Here is an 18,017-nt window from a genome sequence, read left to right on the forward strand (position 1 = left end):
CAGTCGGGGCGGGGCGAGGCGGGAAAGCGGAAATGCAGGGCGCGAACCGTGCTGGAGCTTCTCCCACCCCCACCCAGGCCACGTGTGCGCGCGCCGTCTCGAGTGGGCGGGGCCAGCCCGCCCGGGACCCCGCCCCTCCCTTCGTGAGACGCCGCGGCCCTGCGGGCGGGGGCTCCGGTCCGGGCTTTGGCTGCGGCCCCGGTGTAGTAGCGGGGGCGGCGGCCGGGGGCAGCGCGGCTCCTTCCCTTGTTGTGTGTGTCGCTGCCTCCTCGCCATCTTGTTGCAAAGCCTTTTCTTGTCGGCGGGACTCCCGGGGGCCGCCGGGCGGGAGGCATCAGAAGGGAGGAAGAGAGGGAGGGGAAGGAGGGAGGCAGTGCCGCCTTTTTTTTTTTTTGCATCATTTTTTTAAAATTTGAAAATTACATTTTGCAAATATTTGGGGAGACATTGATTTTTTTCTCCCCGTGCTCCCCCGTTCTTCCCTGCGGAGTGCGCTGCGCCGCCCAGCCCTGTCGCCCCCCGGAGGTGATCCCTCCCTCCTGCCTGCCCGCCAGCCTGACCTGTGCCCGGCTCGCGGGCCGCAGTCTCGGCCCCGGCGCGCCCCCGGCAGCTCTCGGCGCGATGAGCATAGAGACGCTACTGGAGGCGGCCCGCTTCCTGGAATGGCAAGCGCAGCAACAACAGAGAGCACGTGGTGAGAGGCCGGGCTGGGCCCCTGGGGCACCGGGGAAGGGGAGGCGAGCGACCCCAGTCCCCGAGCCCACGCGAAACCGCGGGCAAGCCCCCCTTCCGGGCAGCCCGCGAAGCTGGACAGTGCAAGGCTCCGCGTAAGAGCCGCCGCCCGGGGAGGAGTGTTGTGAGCATTGAAATTAATTAATGAATTCATTAACATGCAGCGAAGGGACCCGGCTCCTGTGGGCGCCACCCCAACTGCCTGCCACCCCCTTGTACACCTTTCGTGGGGGGTTCCTTTCGCGTGGGCCAGCGGCTCCCTCAGTAGGGCTGAGGATGTGCGAGCCGGGGGGATGCGGTGAGGAATGGTACTGCGTGGGGCAGACAGACCCGCGCGTGTGTGCACTGGAGATGTGTGATGCAAGCCTCGATGAGAGCGGATGAACGGTCGTGTACACGGGCGAGCGTCTAGTGCACACGAGTGGGCGTGTGTGTAACGGAGTAGGGGGTGGAATTACTCTACGCGGAGCAGCTCCCCGGCTTCCCTGGCCCTGTGGAGAGGGTGCGGGGGGGGGCGCTCCCGGCAGATCTACGCGCCGCTTGGGGCGGAGGCGGCCTTTGCAGAATGAAATGACATCGCGTGTCTTATGATCCTGGCCAGCCCCGCCTGACCCCGCCTCCCAGAGCTGGGCTGGGTCGCATCAGGGGTTTGGGTGAGAGCTGGGCTGATTGGGTATTTGTGAAACGGCTTGCACATCGCCAGGGGCAGCCCCTAGGCCCCCCTTTGCTGCGCCCCACTTTAGCCGGTGTGGAATGTGGCGTGTCTGCGCGTTCCAAACCCGCTCTCGGCTGGAATGTTGCGTGTGCCTGCGTTCCAAGCCAGTTGGTTACACCGGGTGGTGACGTGGACTGGCTCCGCCCCCGACCACGTGCACGGGGGACACTCCCGCTGGGGACTGCACGGCCCGGCCCCTCCCTGCTGCCTCGCGCTCGGCCGGGGGCGGGGCCTGGGCGGGGCTGGCTAGGGGCTTTGCGCTGGGTTGGGCCCTGGGTCTGGTCGCTGGGCATCTCCCTGGGAGAGCGTCTGACCTGCGAGGGAGGAGCCGAGCTCACCTGTAGGTTGTCGCCCCTACCTCCTGTTTCTGATCCTCGGGCGAGGGAAACCCTCAGAATCGCCGAACGACTGGACATTTAGAGCTCACACACTCCCCTTGACCCCTTAAACGTTCTTATCAAGATCTCCTGGCAGCACTCCAGGCTACAATGTGGCATGAGCCAGGTTGAGAAAGGGCAAACTTTGGCGTTCCCTTGACAGGGAGAGACGGAGCTTTCAGATGCCCCCTGTCCCCATGCGCTCTTATTGGTGGCCCCCAGCTTAAGGATGCTGCAGAAATAGGGGCTGGCAGAGGACCTCTGTTTTCCAGATTGCTGTGAGGGTCGCAGCCCTGGATCGGCCTGTGTGCAGTATCCGGGGACTGTTGTCCCTTTCAACCCTCCCCCAGCCCTTCGGCTGGGTCGGTTGTGGTGGGGAGAGCGCTTCGCTCTCCTTTCCTTTCTCTCTGCCTATTGTTGCTTCAATGATGAGTCATGCAGGAGGTAGTAGTGTGTGTTGTGTGTGTGCGCGCGCGCGCGCGCGCCTGCAGCGTGTGCGGCCGCCGCGGCGGGCGGGAGGAGCGGCGGTAGACCAGGGGCGGGGGAGCGGTGGGTCGCCGGCCTAGTCAGATCGACCGGCCTCTCAAGGTCAAAAGTCACTCGAGATTTGTGAGACCGAGAATGTTTGGGTTTTCGGAACGGATGGGCCAGGACATCAGTCCACGCGCCCCTCCTGTCTTCTGGGTCCAGAGTAGGGTCAGGTGGTGGACAGTGCAGGTGATGCCGGAGAATGTCCTGTGTGCGGGACCAGCGGCACGGGAGGAGCGTGCACAAGATTTGGAGAGACTGAGTCACCGCTGCCACCATCAACACAATGCAATTCAGGAGTGCCTATTGTGTCCCCACCGGGTACTGCCCACCGTGCTGCAGGCAACTGGATTGACCTGCTGTTGCTCCAAGGGAACACTCACTTCACCTTCACTTTAGCCACGGGCTGGCTGACCATATTGGGGGAGGGGAGAAGACCCTCACTGTCATGTCCTCCACCTTTTCTGAAGTAAGTCATCCAGAGCTGACTGTAAAACCACAGGGATGACATGTGCACCCTTGCAAGGAACCTGGGAATGGCTTTCCCCTAAGAAGTTGCAGAGCCCCGCCCCTCCCCCAGCTGGTGAAAACTGGGGACAGGGAGCTGAGTTGAGGCTTCTTCTTGATGGGGCAAGGGGTCTTAGGGGATGGATGGACGCATGCATGCTGGGAAGCTAGTCTACCCCAGAAACTGAGGTACAGACAGCTAGACCTAGCAAATTCACCTTTTTCTTCTTCTGGAGGTTCTGTCCTCTAACTTGGGGTGGAAAGAACGAGAGAGAAGGGGGTGCTGGTGAGCCTGCTGACCAGGACCGCTTGCTGGGAGTATGTACCTGATGGGCAACTCTGAAAAGGGATCCTCTTGTCCTGGCCCTAATTCAACTTCAGCCTCAAGCAGTGGTTTCCTGACCTAAACCAAACAGTTTGCTCATCTGATGAACCCAGTGAGGTGTGTGCATGTGCGTATGCGCGTGCGTGCGAGCGTGCGTGCATGTGTGAGGGGAGAGAGGAAAGGCCAAGGCCATCTGGTGGCCCGCTGGAGGGCCTGGTCATTCCAGCAATCATGGAGGTGGCTGAATGGGACCCTCTTCTACCTGAGCTAGTTGCACCTTGGGCCTGCCTCATGCACCAAACTCCCTGTTAGCTTGTAGAAGGGGAGAACTCCCCTCAACACTGGAGGCCTCCTGGTGTGGACTCTTCCCACCCAGCCCTGTGCCTGCTAAGCCCCTGGGCCGTGGTGGCTTGTGGTGGCTGAAGGATGCTCAATGCCCATACTCTCCATTGTGGGCTGGAGCCTTGGCCCCTGGATCACCCAGAAGGGTCCTGCTAAGTTCTCTGGAGGCAGCCTCTAGGCAGAGCCCAGGGAAGGTGCCATAGTATGGGAGTGAGGAGGGGTACACCCAAGGGTGCAGCAGAGCATTATTTTAAAGAACCTAAACCCATATTGCTAAAACCATCTGCTCCCCCTACGTTGTTTCCCCCTCCCAAGTCACCAGCACAGGGAGAGGGTCGATGCTGGGTGGTGAAAAAGTCAAAGCAGGCCAGGAGCTGGCAGGAGGCTTTGGTAGGCTGGATCTGGCCTGGGGCCGCCCCCTCTTCACCACCAGTTAAGCTTTTTCATGCTGATCCAGGTGTGACAGAGCTTACACCTGGGTCCTTCCCTGCATCTGTGAGGTGTACCTGCCAGGCTCTGGGAGAGAGAGGGTAGGTGAGGAGGAAACTGCCATCTCCTGGGTGAGCTTTAGAGTTGCCTTAAAATATGGGGAATACGAGGAGGTTTGCCTTCATTTTGGGTTCCCAGGGCACCTGGCCTTGGGCCCTGTCTGTCCCCCCTCCTTATGGGAGAGTGGAACACTTGCCCCAAGGCCAATGAAATTTCAGGTCCTGGCTCAAAGAAATGGGGGTGGGGCTGTTTTGGACCCCGAGCTCCAGTACCTTGTCTTGGGGATGGGAGGGGGGAGATGGGGAGCAGGCTGGGGATGTCCCAGGCTGGGCCTGAGAAGTGCTCCTTGACTGGAATTCAGCAGGCTTCTTTCGCAGTGTGGTCTGTGGGAAGCAGGAGCACAGAGAGCTGGTTTTCTCTGGCGCTGTTCAGCCCAGTGTTGCCAGCTCAGGAGGAGCAGGCCTGCACCGGCTCGGCAGCTTCCCCTCCCGGGCAGGGGAGACGCGGAAGAGGCCATGCTGACTCCAGCCCCTGAACGCTGGCTGCTGGGAAACCACTGAGTGCTTCCCCTCTCAGAGCACTTCCCCTGCTTCCTCCTTCGCCTCTTCTTCTCTGCGGGAGGGAGGGGCCCTGAGCAGGCCTAGCTCACACTCAAGTTGTTGATTGGCCAAAAGGCCCTGAGGTCTCATGTTTTCTGGGGCCCCTGAGCCCACAGACCTGTAGGGGTTAGTGCCCTCCTCCCTGAGGGGCACTTAGCCAGCCTCGCCCCCAGCCCCACCCCTTGCGGTGGTGTGTTTGGGGCGGGTCCATCCCGTGCTGTCAGCTCTGTTAGTCAGCTGAGCGGTGAATCCGGGGCAGGAGGGAGGGCTGGTTGACCAGCCTGCTCCCTGGCTCCCTGGCCTGGGGGCTGCAGCTGCTCTCCAGGGCCCAGGCCCAGGCCTGTAGCCAGGGAACTGGAATGGTGGGGTGAGGACAGGCAGGGTGGGGATGGAGAGGGGCCTCTGAATCAGGAGGGGCCTCTCCCCTTGCCCTGTTCTCAGCCTGCTGCTGAGCAAGCCTCCCCTCCTGCAGGGATCAGCAGAGATGCTGAAACCCACGTGTGCAAGGTTGCCGGAGATTGGAGCTCGTTGCCCTGTTCAACCCCTATTAAAAAGCCCGGCTCTCCTTTCTGCCTGCCACTTCCCTTTCTAATGTTTGCTGCTGATAGTGGGGAATGCATTGTAGCACAACAAAGGGCAGAGAAGGACCAGGTGCATTTTGGGTATGGTCCCTGAGGAAACCAGACTCTGGCACCTAGCCTGAGAGGACCAAGTCCTGGGCCTACTTTCCTCATGTGTGAGCGAAAGGTGATGTCCCTGCCCTGCTTGTGGCGTGGGGCTCTTGAGTGATCCAGGTGTGAGGGTGTGTGTGTGTGTGTACGTGTACATATGTATAGATACCTAGTGAGCATGTGTTAGCACAGCAAGTACCGGGCATCTGCCAGGTGTCAGGAGATCTGGCTGGGTCTAGCCCCAGTTTTACCTGTGACTCACAGCATGACCCTCAACAAATCATTTTGCTTCTCTGAGCTAATTAATCTCATCTGTGAAATGAAGGAACTGCCTGCCCTCTAGAAGGTACTGCCCCAGAGCTATGATTTCTCCACTCCCTCCATTCTCATAAGGTGGCCTGTGAGGTCATTTGTGGACTGACCTCTCCTCTTCTATCACCCCCTCCCCTCATCCTTGTTGCCCTTGCTCATCACCTGCTTAACCCTTCCACCTTCAGGCTGCCAGGCCTCCAGTGCCCTAGCTCACAGCTTCTGCTCTGCCTTTGCACAGCACCTCTTCTCCCCAAGCCCGGGTTGTTATCCCTGCTATTTGTTGTAAGAGTGTGAGCTCACCAGCGACAAGGACCAGGAGTCTGTTTTATTTGTTCCTTGCTGTGTCCCCAGCACTTAGCCCAGTGCCTGGCTGGGTGTGGATGGGCATTTGTGTCCCAGGCTGGGCAGGGGTGGCCCAGGCTGGGTGGGGGTGTCACTGGGCACCTGGGCCTGGGATAGGGTCAGAGGATGGGTTACAACTGGAGGACAGGTGAACCTGGGGCCCAGTACTGCTGGCCCTGCTGAAACACCCCTTGTGTTCTCTGCTTAGAGGAACAGGAGCGTCTTCGGCTGGAGCGGGAGCGGGAGCAGGAGCAGAAGAAGGCCAGCAGCCTGGCCAGGCTGGCCCATGCCCTGCCTGTGGAGGAACCCCGCACTGAGGCGCCACCCTTGCCTCTGTCGCCGCCAGCACCCCCGCCAGCACCCCCACCCCCACTTGCCACCCCTACCCCACTGACTGTCATTCCTATTCCAGTAATGACCAACTCCCCTCAGCCTCTGCCCCCACCGCCACCACTGCCCCCCACAGCTCAACCTCTGCCCCTGGCACCTCGACAGCCGGCCCTGGTTAGCACCCCTGGACTCAGCATTAAGGAGTCTGCCCCACTTCCTACCAGGCCACAGGTGCCCACTCCTGCTCCCCTACTGCCAGACTCCAAGACCACCGTTCCGCCCACTGGCAGCCCCAAGCCTTTGCAGCCCCTCCCCACACCCATCCTGACCATAGCACCACACCCTGGAGTCCAGCCCCAGCTGGCCTCCCAGCAGCCACCCCCACCCACTCTTGGGACCCTGAAGTTGGCACCAGCTGAAGAAGTCAAATCCAACGAACAGAAGAAGAGGCCTGGGGGGTGAGTGAGGTGTGGCAGAGTTGGGGCTGGTGGGATGAGGAGCCCATAGCACCACACCCTGGAGCCCACCCCCTGGACTGTGTGTGCAAGAGAAAGTACCCTCCCACACTTGTCTGTGAGACCCAGCAGTGCCCTACCACCCCAACCTAGAAGCGCTCTCCTGTATTTGGATATATTCTCACTGTGCTTTGCCCATCCATCCCCACCCTGGGGAGTGGGGAATGGCCACTGCCCTCTGTTCTCAGGATTCAGTGTTCTTTGACCCCCTCCAAGGTTAGGGCTGATGGCATTTCAAGCCCTTTGGACAGGGTATTGGACTATAGGCCTCTTGGGTGAGGGCTGGAGTCAACTGGCTGTTTCTCAGAATCCATGGAGCCCTTTCCAGGTGCACGGGTGGGATGGAGGTAAAGGGTTTGTGAATTTGTAGTCTACATGTGCCCTCCAGGGGCTGTACGCACCATGACACGGGGCAAACAGCTCCCACTGCTGCTTTCCTAGAATAACGTCAGAGACAAAAAGCTTGTGGCATTTCAGGAGTGGGGAGCAGGGAGTGGGAAGACTGCCTAATTGGGTCCTCCTCTCTGAGTCTCCTGTCTGGGTTTCAGGATCGGAACCAGAGAAGTCCACAACAAACTGGAGAAGAACAGGTGTGTGTGCCTGCCCGCCCTGCCAGCTACTGGGAAGGTCCCAATCGTGGTCCCCAAGCTCTCCTTGGCCTTTCCCTCCCGCCTCTAACCCCCTGGCGCCGGCTGACCGGCGCTGCTCCCTCTCGCAGGAGGGCCCATCTGAAGGAATGCTTTGAAACCCTGAAGCGCAACATCCCTAACGTCGACGACAAGAAGACGTCGAATCTGAGCGTGTTGCGGACGGCGCTGCGGTACATCCAGGTATGGGGGAGGGAAGCACTGCCTAGAGGAGGGCGGGCCAAGGCCTCCGCGCCAGCTTCCGCCCCGCCCGCCCGCCTCCCCCCGCGGCCCCGCCCTCGCTCCCTCGCCGGCTCCCCCGCCCGCCTCCACGCGGGCGCCGAGCACATGGCCGGGCTGACGTCAGCGGGGCTCCCCGCCCGGGAGGGGCGGAGTACCGGCGCGCGTGCGCGCGGGGGAACGCGGCGCTGGCGCTCAGCACCCCTCCCCGCCGGGCCGCCCCGCGGAACCCTGCCATCTGCACGGCCTCCCGGCTCTGTGTCAGCCCAGTCCTGGGCCCCGCCTTACCTCCTGCCGCGCGTTAGTGCGGGTGGGAAGGGCGTGGATCGGCCGGCGTTTCCCTCCCCCCGCCGCGTTTGGGCAGGAACCCGATTCGGCCTGAGAGTCTCACTTGTGAGGGGGCTGGGCGTGGTTCCTTCTTCCCGGTGGCGCCCTTGAACTCCCCCCCCACCCCCGCTTTTAGCCCAGATTCAGTGAGCGCACGGAGGTGCGACCACCCGAGTTTGGGAGTTAAGCCTGGGGACGGGGAAACGCGGCGGTCTGACTGGATAGACAGCCCCAGGGTCACCGAAGCTAAAATACTACGTTCTTCCGTCAGGGTTTAAAAGAAGCCCTTTTTTAAGGGGACTTCAGGCCGTGTGTCCCCCCCCTTTCGGCTGTGGCTCCTCTGCAGTACGATGTGGGGGGGCGCCCGCCAGATAAGGCCGTTGCCATGACGGCCCGAGTTTCGGTTTCCTTGGAAACCGGCCGAGGGTTCCGCGTGCGGGAAGGCAGGCAGGCTGTGGGGGTGGGGCGGACGGCCACGGGCGGCTGCAGCGGAGATGGAGCCCGACGGAGCCGTTGGGGAGTGGGAGGGACTTGGGGCTCACGGCCTGCGCGGGGCAAGGGCGGGGCAGCCGCGGAGTCTCCCATTCGGCGCTCTTGGGAAGCTCGAGGGTGGGTGGCGTCACGGCCCTGATGGGAGAGGGTGTCCCGCGGGGGCTGGCTGGGCTAGGAGCTAGCGGCGGGCGCTACCCCTCCCCGGCCTCTGCTGCGGGGTCACAGCACTGAGGTAACCCGAGCCTGACTTGTGAGGGTGGAGGCGCTACCTCGCGACTGCTCCCAGCCGGCGGCTTCCTCCCCGCCTCCCGCGAACGCGCGCCCTTCCGCCCGCCCTCTGGCTGAGGGGGAGGGGCTGGCGCGCCTTCGGCTGTTTCCCGGCACAGGAGGGGCGTGGCCGGGCCCGCGGATTGGCGGAGCCGGGCGGGGGGTGGCACTCCTGCGTGCGCGGAGGGAGGGTGCGGCCGGCGGAGAGTGACGCAGCAAAGCCGGGTCCGCGTGGGTGCGCGCGTGCTCCTGGAGGGGCGGGGCCTCGATGGCGGCCGAATGGCCGGGAGAGGAGGAGGAGAGAGGCTGGTCGTGGGTTTCCGAGGGTCCTGGGGAGGCTTATTTTTCAGATGTTTTTTCAGAACTTGGGCTTTGGTCTAAGTTGTTGGTCGGTCAGTCATAGGAAGTCTTATGGCCTGGGAGCAATACCTGTTCAAGTGCTGTGACATTTTCTTTGAGTATCCAATTTCCTCTTCTGTACCCGCCATGATGCTAAGTGGGAAAAAGTAATAGTAGCTTCGTCATAAAGATGTGTGGAGTTTTGGACCTCTACAAATATTAATAGCAATTATTGAGAAGTAGGAAGGATGGAATGACACGTTCCTCCTAATAGACACATACCTAGGGTAAGAAGGCTTGCGTGCCGTGTGGATTTGAAAGTAAATTAGGAAAAGAGACCCAGTAGAACCAGCAGACTCGGGATATGGGCCTGGGCTGAGTGGGAGGCAAGATGGAACCAGGTAGCCCACAAGAGATACTTGTGGGCTGGGGCTGGCAATGGAAGCATAAATGGTAGAAAACAAGGCTCTCGCTAAATCCTCAATTTTTCTCATTCATTTATTCGTTCAGGTACTTTTGGACATCCCTGTGTCTGGGAGGATAAAAGGAAAATGTGGGTCTCTGTCTTTAGGTTTGGTCTTGCTGCAGGTTATAAAACATCCAAACAGAAGGCTCTGCCACGAGGGTGTAATAGGGACAGGGGTCACAAGATCTGTTCTGGGGAGTTAGGGAAGTTGCAGCTGAGGTAGGGGATTTGAGCTGGGACCTGAAGGTCAGGATGACAGAAACAAGTGGAGGGCAGAGAGCCCAGTGCGTGCCAAAGTTTCTCTAGCAGGAGAGAGCAGGATGTTAAGCTGAAGATGGTCAGGAGGGTAGGTGTGCAGATGTAGGGACATCAGGGCACTAGATGGGAACTGGAAAGGATCTAGGTGTGTGGAGACTGAGGACTTTTGTTGTGTGCTGAGGCAGGAAGCTGTGGGAAGGCTGCAGCCCCCAGCCAGACCCACAGTGGCTTGGAGATGGTAAAGGATTTGATGAAAGGCTCAGTGAAGTGGACAGACACAGGAAGAGGAGGAGGCAGGTACAAAACCACATATCCAGGTAGTTTTAGAAAGGAAATGGGTTTAAAATGAAGCAATGGGAGCAAAGTTAGACCCTGTGAAAACTTACCAGGGGGCCCTAGGCCTGTGGAGATCTGGACTAGGTGAGAAGTGGAGGTATTGACCCCCCAATGTCCTTTCTCTCTGAGTGAGAAGTCTATTTCCCTGCCAGCAGGTCGAGTTCAGGACAGGTGCTTCCAGCCTCTAGCAGCCAGGGAGTAAGGGCTGACTCACCAGGCCCCATCACTGATGTGGCCCTGTCTGAAGTCATGTCTAGCACTGGCCTCAGGGTAGAGCCAGGTGAGAACCCAGACGGTGTGTGTGTGTGTGTAAATCAGGGCAGCAGGGGGATCTTTCTGGTAGAAATAAGGGAAGAGGCAGGTTTATCTCAAAGCCAGGATGATGGAGAGGGCTGTGCGTGGGCTGGGACTGGCAATAAGTATAAAAAGTGTGACCCTGGCAGATTTCAGGTCAGTACAGAGTGCGGCCATGTCTGCGTTATGGTTTGAAGCATTTCTTTGACTGGTGAGGTCAGGGGTGCAGGGAATGTGGGGCTGCAGGAGGGAGTGGGGGCAGTTAGGCCTACTTGGCATATGGAGTTGATGTTGTGCCCAGGAGGGCAGGTGAAGAGTCAGTAAAGGCTGCTGCAAAACTCCCCCTAGGAAATGAGATTAGGGGTGACTCAAGTCTAATGAGTGACTGTGATTCTCCTGTGATGAAGGAAAGAGACAGGGTAGATGTAGGGACGGATACCTTTGGATCCTCACAGATCCTTCCCGTGGGGCTGAGTAAGACATCATGCATGGCTCTGTGCTGGCCACTGGTTGGGTTAGGGGATGTAAGCTAACCATAGAACAATCTTTGCTTTCACTCATAGCGTTGGACAGGGACAGTGTTGAGATGGAAAGATAAAACGTGAACTGTTTTTTGTTTTAGGGAGGGTTGTATAAGACAGTGTCTAAATGCTACCTGACAGTCTCATTAGCAGCTCGGGTGTGATGCTGGTGCCCAGAGGGCTTGAGGGCAGGAAGGTAAACTGGGAGGACGTGGGATGGGGATGGATTGTGGAGGGGGCCCAAGAGTGGTCTTGGGGCAGGAGCAGCTAAGACGTGGAGGGGTGACAAGGGTATGTGTGTGAGCCAGAGGGTTCTGCCTACACCTGGCCATGACTGGCAAGCCTTGGGAGCTAGAAGCGCAGGAGCAGGTCAGGTAAGAGACTTGGGGCAGCGGGACAGAATTGTTCATGTTGTCTCGTGGACCCACAGTCATGACGTGCCTGGCTTGAGGAGAAGCCGGCAACAGGGAGGCCTGCCAAATTTAAGTTGATTTAATAAAGTGTCAGGGTCAGGAGGTCACAAAGGACAGGAGAGACTTTCATTGTGGAACGGAGCTGAGAAATAGGACATGAGCTGGCTTTTCAGAGCTGCTAATAACCCTTGTGTGAAGGGAAACTGGAGGCCCTTCTGATGGGAGCATCGTCACAGGTCTGGGCAGGGGGGTTTCCAGCACCTGCTGAACCAGGGTTGACCTAGGAGGTGCTGGATTACCTGTGACCCTGGAGGAGTTGAGAGGGGAGATGGCCTCCCAGATGAGGGCCCTCTCTCCCAGTGTTCCTAGTGACGTGGGTTGCCTCAGTGTTATGGGGGAGGAGCCACTTGAAACCTTTGGGAAAGGATAGAGCCTCTCTGGGGTGCTCAGGTGGAGGCAGTGGTGCTATCCACCCTGGAGTCATTTCTCATTGACTGGTGCAGTTCAGGTCCAGGTGTGGGAGGAGGGGCACATTCCAGGGCTTGGAGCGGTGTGGAGAGACACACAGGTGGGCACCAGCGGGGTAGCAGTCCAGGAGGTTGGAGAGGGGTACGCAGCCAGAGACAAGATGAACAAGGTCAAGGAGATGAGATGGTGGGTCGCAAAGTCTGGTGGATCATCCTCCAAGGATATTAAAGTTAAGGAGACTAGTGAATGAGGAAGGAGAGAGAAGGGCAGGATCAGGATTGTTCTGGGTTCTTTAGGGATTGGGTTCCAAGATGGGCAGCTTGTGGCATCAGTGAGCGATGGGATGGTGTGAATGGCGTTGGAGCCTTGGGCACCACTTGAGAAATCTATTACCCTTTCTTCCCTTCTCTGCAGAATGGAGGGAGATGCTGCCAGGAGGGTGGGTGTGGCAAGAGGTGGCGAAGCCCCGCAGGACAGAGATGATGTGGGGATGGGGAGGGCCTGGCCTGGATCTTTGCCTGCCTGAGAGCATGTGGTCCCTGGGCTGCTGGGCCTCCAGAGGCAAAGCCATGGACCAGGAGGCAGGTGTGGTCTCCAGCAGCCCCCATCAGCCTGGGCCCCGGTCACTGCAGACATGTCGCTGAGGACCTGGAGGTGAGGGTGGCTAGGGGAGATGTTTGCAGTGCCATGGGCCCCGTGGCTGCTGCTCAGGGTGTCCTCCTGTTACATCCCTGTTCTCCAGTCCCTGAAGAGGAAGGAGAAGGAATACGAGCATGAGATGGAGCGGCTGGCGCGGGAGAAGATTGCCACGCAGCAGCGGCTGGCGGAGCTCAAGCACGAACTGAGCCAGTGGATGGACGTGCTGGAGATCGACCGTGTGCTCCGGCAGACAGGCCAACCCGAGGACGACCAGGCCTCCACCTCCACTGCCTCCGGTGAGCCCAGCCCACTGCCCGCCGCGTATCTCCCCTGCCTCTTAAATGCCAGCCTCCCTGGCGAGGCCTTTGCCTGCTAGAAAAGATGCCCATCCCACCCCGACCCTGGCCCCAAAATGTCCCTAGACCTCCAGGGCTGTCAGCCCTTCTGACCTGTCCCTATCCCCGCAACCCCCACAGAGGGTGAGGACAACATAGACGAGGATATGGAGGAAGACCAGGCCGGCCTGGGCCCACCTAAGCTGAGCCATCGCCCCCACCCGGAGCTGCCAAAGCCACCGCCCAGCACTGCCCCCACACCTCAGCCTCCCCACTCACACCCCCACTCCCAGCCTGTGGCCCTGTCTCCTGCCCACCTCCCTGGGCAGCAGCCGCCGCCACAGCAGAAGACACCTCTGCCGGCCCCTCCTCCCCAACCAGCTGCCCCTGCCCAGACGCTGGTGCCTGCTCCAGCCCATCTGGTGGCTGCAGCTGGGGGAGGCTCCACGGTCATCGCCCACACTGCCACCACCCACGCCTCAGTCATCCAGACTGTGAACCATGTTCTACAGGGGCCGGGTGGGAAGCACATCGCCCACATCGCCCCCTCGGCCCCCAGCCCTGCTGTGCAGCTGGCACCTGCCACACCCCCCATTGGCCACATCACAGTGCACCCTGCCACCCTCAACCATGTGGCCCACCTTGGCTCCCAGCTGCCCCTGTACCCTCAGCCTGTGGCGGTGAGCCAGCCTGTGGCGGTTAGCCACATCGCCCACACCCTCTCACACCAGCAAGTGAACGGCACAGCCGGGCTGGGGCCCCCAGCCACTGTCATGGCGAAGCCAGCCGTGGGGGCCCAGGTGGTGCACCACCCCCAGCTGGTGGGTCAGACAGTGCTTAACCCTGTGACCATGGTCACCATGCCCTCCTTCCCAGTCAGCACGCTCAAGCTGGCTTGAGGATGAGGCCACTCAGAGGCCCCCAGTGGGGGCAGGGAGGGAGACCTGTCCCCCACTCTCCCACCCACCAGCTCCACACATTCCAGTCAGGCCCAGGCCCGCCCCACCCATACCCACCCCCAGGCCTCCTAGGGGAAGGGGGTGCAGAGACTCTGAGCCAGGGGAGGGAAGGGCCACCCTGGGGAGCTGGGCACAGGGCAGGGGGTTACCCCACGCACTAGGACTTGACAGAGTGATGAGAGACACTCTGGCGAACGTGCTGCCCGTCCGGCCTGGTGCCAGCTCCTGTGCCGTTCCTGCTCCCGACCCGTCCCCAACCCAGTGCGATGTGGACACCGTGTTCCCCCACTTCCCCCTGCCCTGCCCGCCTTCCTGTGCTGCTGCTGCTATTGCTCCGTCTGGTGAGGTGGCTGAGCACCCGGGCCCTCCCCTCCTGAGCCTCAGCCTTCTCTTCCCAGGCCCTGGAGGGGAAAGAGGGAAAGCAAAACTGAAGCAACTTGGCCTGGAAAGCTGGGGACTGCAGGGGGTCCTGTTCTGAGTACAGGTGACAGATCTTAGGCTCCGGCTGATCTGGAGTCCCACAGACTCCAGACAGGTGGATGCCCTAGCCTGGGGCCCTCCAGCCTAGTTGCAGTCACCGTGACTCATTACAGTGAGCTAGTTAAGACAGTTCTCTACCAACAGAAGACTAAACCCAAGCCCTTGCCAAGCTTTCTGAGCCCCTCCAACCCTTGCCAATGGGTGTCTTATGCCCAGAGGGTGGCTGGGGGTAGGGGTGGGGAAGGAGGGGCTTGGCTGTCTCCCCCTGCCCCCCAACCTCGAGCTGGGTCTGGCCTGAGAGTAGAGTGCTCTGGACCCTGTCCCCACCCCTGGACTTGGCTCTTGGCTTCCAGAAGGTAGAGAGGAGGTCTGGCCTCTGCTCAGTGCCATGTACTCCCTGGAGGGATGAGTACACCTGGATGCCTCCTGCTGCCTGGAGGATGGACCAGTGTCTGGGCTGGGTTCCAGGAGCCTGAAGCCATGCTGTCAAGGTAATAAGTTAAAACCCAGGCCTGGCCAGGGGGACCTGTGGAGAGAGAGCAGGGCCGGGCCATGGAGGACTGCTGCTTCTGCCCCAGCTTCTCCCTCTGGCATCCTCTTTCCCCTGAACATGCCCTCTTCTCCAGTGAGCTGTGCTGAGGGGGCCCTCCCTGGTGGGGACTGTCGTCTGCCACAGCCTTCCTGTGAGGAAAGGTCCTTAGTTGGGCTCAGGGCAGGGCTGAGCTTGGGGTGGGGTGGAGTGAGGGGGCCTGTGTGTAGGGGACGCTGCTTTTCCTGCCTCTGTGTTGGCAGACTGCTTTGGCTTCTCTCTTTATGTGGGTATTTATTACAAGTGGCCTTGTGACAGACACACTCAGTTACACATGTGCACACTCGGCTCTGCACCTGGACACACACTCACCAATGGCCTTTGAGAGTGTGTGGCGTGGGGCGGGCGAGGGGAAGCCAGTGTTCCTAGGTGTGAGGTGTGCATGGACAGGCTGAGAGTAGGGAGTGTTGTGGGGGACCCTGAGGAGGCTGGCAAAGGTCTTGAATAGATGGAGCTGCCTGAGAACTCCCTCTCAGTTCCTTCCTAGCCCCGGAGATCTGCCTGGGGACCTTTTCTTCTCCCTTGTCTCCCAGGGTGGGGAAAGAGAAGGCCTGTGGACACCTTAGAGGTTTCTAGAAGGGGGCCCTGTACTGCCGCCCCACCCCCACCCCCCACCTCACAAGCTTGCCGCCTTCCTGTGCCTGCAGCCACCCCCACCACCCTGTTTTGGGGGGAGCTGGTTTGGCTCCTCCAGGTGTGATTAAGTTGGAAAGAACAGAGGGAGACAGGCCGGCCTGGCCCCCAGGAACAGAAGCACTGGTGAGCCTGCCCTCCTCCCAGCTCCGCTCAGCTTGTGTCCTGAGGCCGTTCCAGAGTTGAAACTGTCCTATTAGCCAGTCGCCCCTCGGGCCTGCACAGATACCTCATCTGCCCGCTGCCCCTGCCCCTCCCCGCCCCCACTGCAGCAGTGGGGGCCCCGGAACCTAGTGCCGAATGACTATGTCCAGATTGGTGACAATGGGTGTTGTTGCTGTTGTTTCTGTTGTCGTTCGTGAACGCTGTGATGCTGTGTGCCTGAGAGGGCAGCCGCCGCCCAGCCCTTCCTTGGGCATCTCCCCTCTGAGAGCTGTCAGGACCAGTCCGTCCTCGCCCCGTGGGACCGCCTGCCCCTCCCCTCCCCAGCCCCTCCAGCCTGGGGTGCGCACGTGTGCACACATACACACACACACATCTTACCTCTCATGCGTGTTTTACTTTTTGATGTTCAGAGTGGCTCACTGGCTGGGAGTCCTTACCTCGGGGAGAGGGAGAGGTTGGTTCCTTGGAGGGCCAAAGAAGGGCAGGGAATTCCTGGAGGGGTTATGGGGGTCACCGTAACCCCTGCCCTCTCCAGGAACAGCTTCTTCTCCCCCAATTCCAGGGTCCCACCCCCATCCCCCAAAGAGGTGGCCCTTGTTTACAGTGAGGACTCGGTCACTGTGTCTCCGTTTCCAGAAATATAAATCGTAGCGACCCCAGACTGTAGAGATTTTTATGTGTTTGGATACATCTGCTGTGTGGGAAAAAACAAAACAAAAAAAAACTACAAAAACCCTAATTTTGTACATATTGTATTTTTACTATTGAACTGTATTCTAGTGGCTGTTCATGCTCCAGGATTTTAGGTATTGAGACATGAATACTATCCATGTAATAAGCACTTGCCTGGAATAAAATATAAAATTGAAATAAACCTGCACTGAAACCCAAGATGGAGCTGCCACCTGCAGCATCTGGGTCATTTTGTTGCAAAAGGAGGCAGAGACCTTTAGGGAAAGATCTCCAGCAAGAAACAGTGGGATGCTTTCCCTGTTGATGGGTGGGGGACATGGTCTGCGAGCAACTTCCATGCCGACTGATTTTAGAACAAAGATGAGGGACCTTCCAGTTTTGATCCAAACACTCAATCCTCAAGCTCTGAGAACTGCAGTTCTGGTCTTCCTCATACTTTTGCAATACTTTAGACTTCCTGAAACCATTTTTACAAACACTATCTTGTTTCATCTCTAACAGCTTGGTGAAGTAAATAGACCAAGAACTAGCAGATAAGGAAACAGGTTGGAGGTGGCTGAGTGACTTGTTAAGGTCACAGGACCAACCTAGGACCTTGTGGAGCTGCAGTCCGATCTCAGCTGGTACAGAGCTGTCCCCAAGCACGCGCCACCCTGCCCTGGGCCTGTCGAGTTGGGAATCCTGAACTCCAGATGGTTCAAAGGGGAAAGCTGGAGGATCTATACACAGGAGGGCCAGGGGCTTCCTAAAAGCAGGTACACTTCTGGGGTTGTAGTTAGGACAGGTCATCTGGGGTGTCTGTAAGGTTGACCTTTGAGGGGAAGGAAGAAGAGGAAGAAGTTGGAGGTCAGGGCTCAAAGAGCCATGTCCTAAACTGCGCCTGGAAGACCTTTGTCCCTATGACATCTTTTCTCCCCAGTATAGGGGAAACCAGCTGTTTGGTAGGCTGGTAGGTGGGGAGGTCAGGGAGGAGTTATAACACTGGGCTGTGTTGTAGACCCTTTAACCTCCTGACACCTGCCTCACTCCCTGCCGCAAATAGGGGAACTGACTCAGCTTTTCTTCCTGGGGAAAGGGGGTGTGTGTGTGTCTGTGTGTGTGTGTGTGATCTTTAGGGAAGGGAGTGGTGGCCTTAACGTCTCTGAAGAAGATCGGGTCTCAAGAAAGCCAGCTCCTTTCATGAGGTGCTGGCTCCCTCTGCTGGTAACACTAGGTCCCTTCCACTTCAGGGAAGGCCTGGGCTCAGGGTTAACATTTCCTCAGTGTCGGATGGGGACAACGATGAAGACTGCCCCTAGCAGTGATGGCCCAGTATGGTCTGAAGGCTATCACTGTATCTTAGAGTGGGCAGAAGCTCTCTTCTTTGCACTGAAAAGATAGTCCCTGCAGCTCAGCCTACAAGAGAGGGGCCTGTGGGCAGGGTAATGGAAAAGAAAAATCCTAAGTAGGAATCCAAGCGCTGTGATTGATCAGCTCTTGCTCTCTAAGAGAGGAGGTCCGACTTCCCGGGTTGGAGGCTCCCCTGAGATGATGTTTATAGCATCCCACTCATACTTCCTGCTCTTCTGTCCACACACACAGCTCTTAGCAGACCATCATTTTCGCTGTGGAATTCCATCTGGCCCTAGAAGCCCAGCCAGGAGCCTGGGAGTGCCAGCACTTTTGGGTGGAGCAGAGAAGGTGTGGGAGTGTG

At 59.1% G+C, this 18,017-nt stretch overlaps 1 protein-coding gene and 1 long non-coding RNA gene across 2 annotated transcripts; one reads left to right on the forward strand and one right to left on the reverse strand.

Moving 5' to 3' along the window:
* The first annotated feature begins 238 nt into the window (after positions 1 to 238).
* Positions 239 to 16,522, forward strand: MNT (MAX network transcriptional repressor). The gene is made up of 6 exons (XM_006214457.4): positions 239 to 694; positions 6,148 to 6,727; positions 7,333 to 7,374; positions 7,503 to 7,614; positions 12,574 to 12,766; positions 12,947 to 16,522. The coding sequence occupies exons 1-6, from the start codon at positions 622 to 624 to the stop codon at positions 13,702 to 13,704; spliced, it is 1,758 nt and encodes a 585-aa protein (XP_006214519.1). The 5' UTR covers positions 239 to 621; the 3' UTR covers positions 13,705 to 16,522.
* On the reverse strand, positions 5,903 to 9,224 carry LOC140686140 (uncharacterized). Its single transcript, XR_012059692.1, has 2 exons — positions 7,939 to 9,224; positions 5,903 to 6,234 (listed from the first exon to the last, which is right to left on the reverse strand). It is a non-coding gene; the product is annotated as an uncharacterized lncRNA (long non-coding RNA).
* Positions 16,523 to 18,017: the final 1,495 nt, after the last annotated feature.

Source organism: Vicugna pacos, chromosome 16, assembly GCF_048564905.1.
Source record: "Vicugna pacos chromosome 16, VicPac4, whole genome shotgun sequence".
Taxonomy (NCBI): Eukaryota; Metazoa; Chordata; class Mammalia; order Artiodactyla; family Camelidae; genus Vicugna; species Vicugna pacos.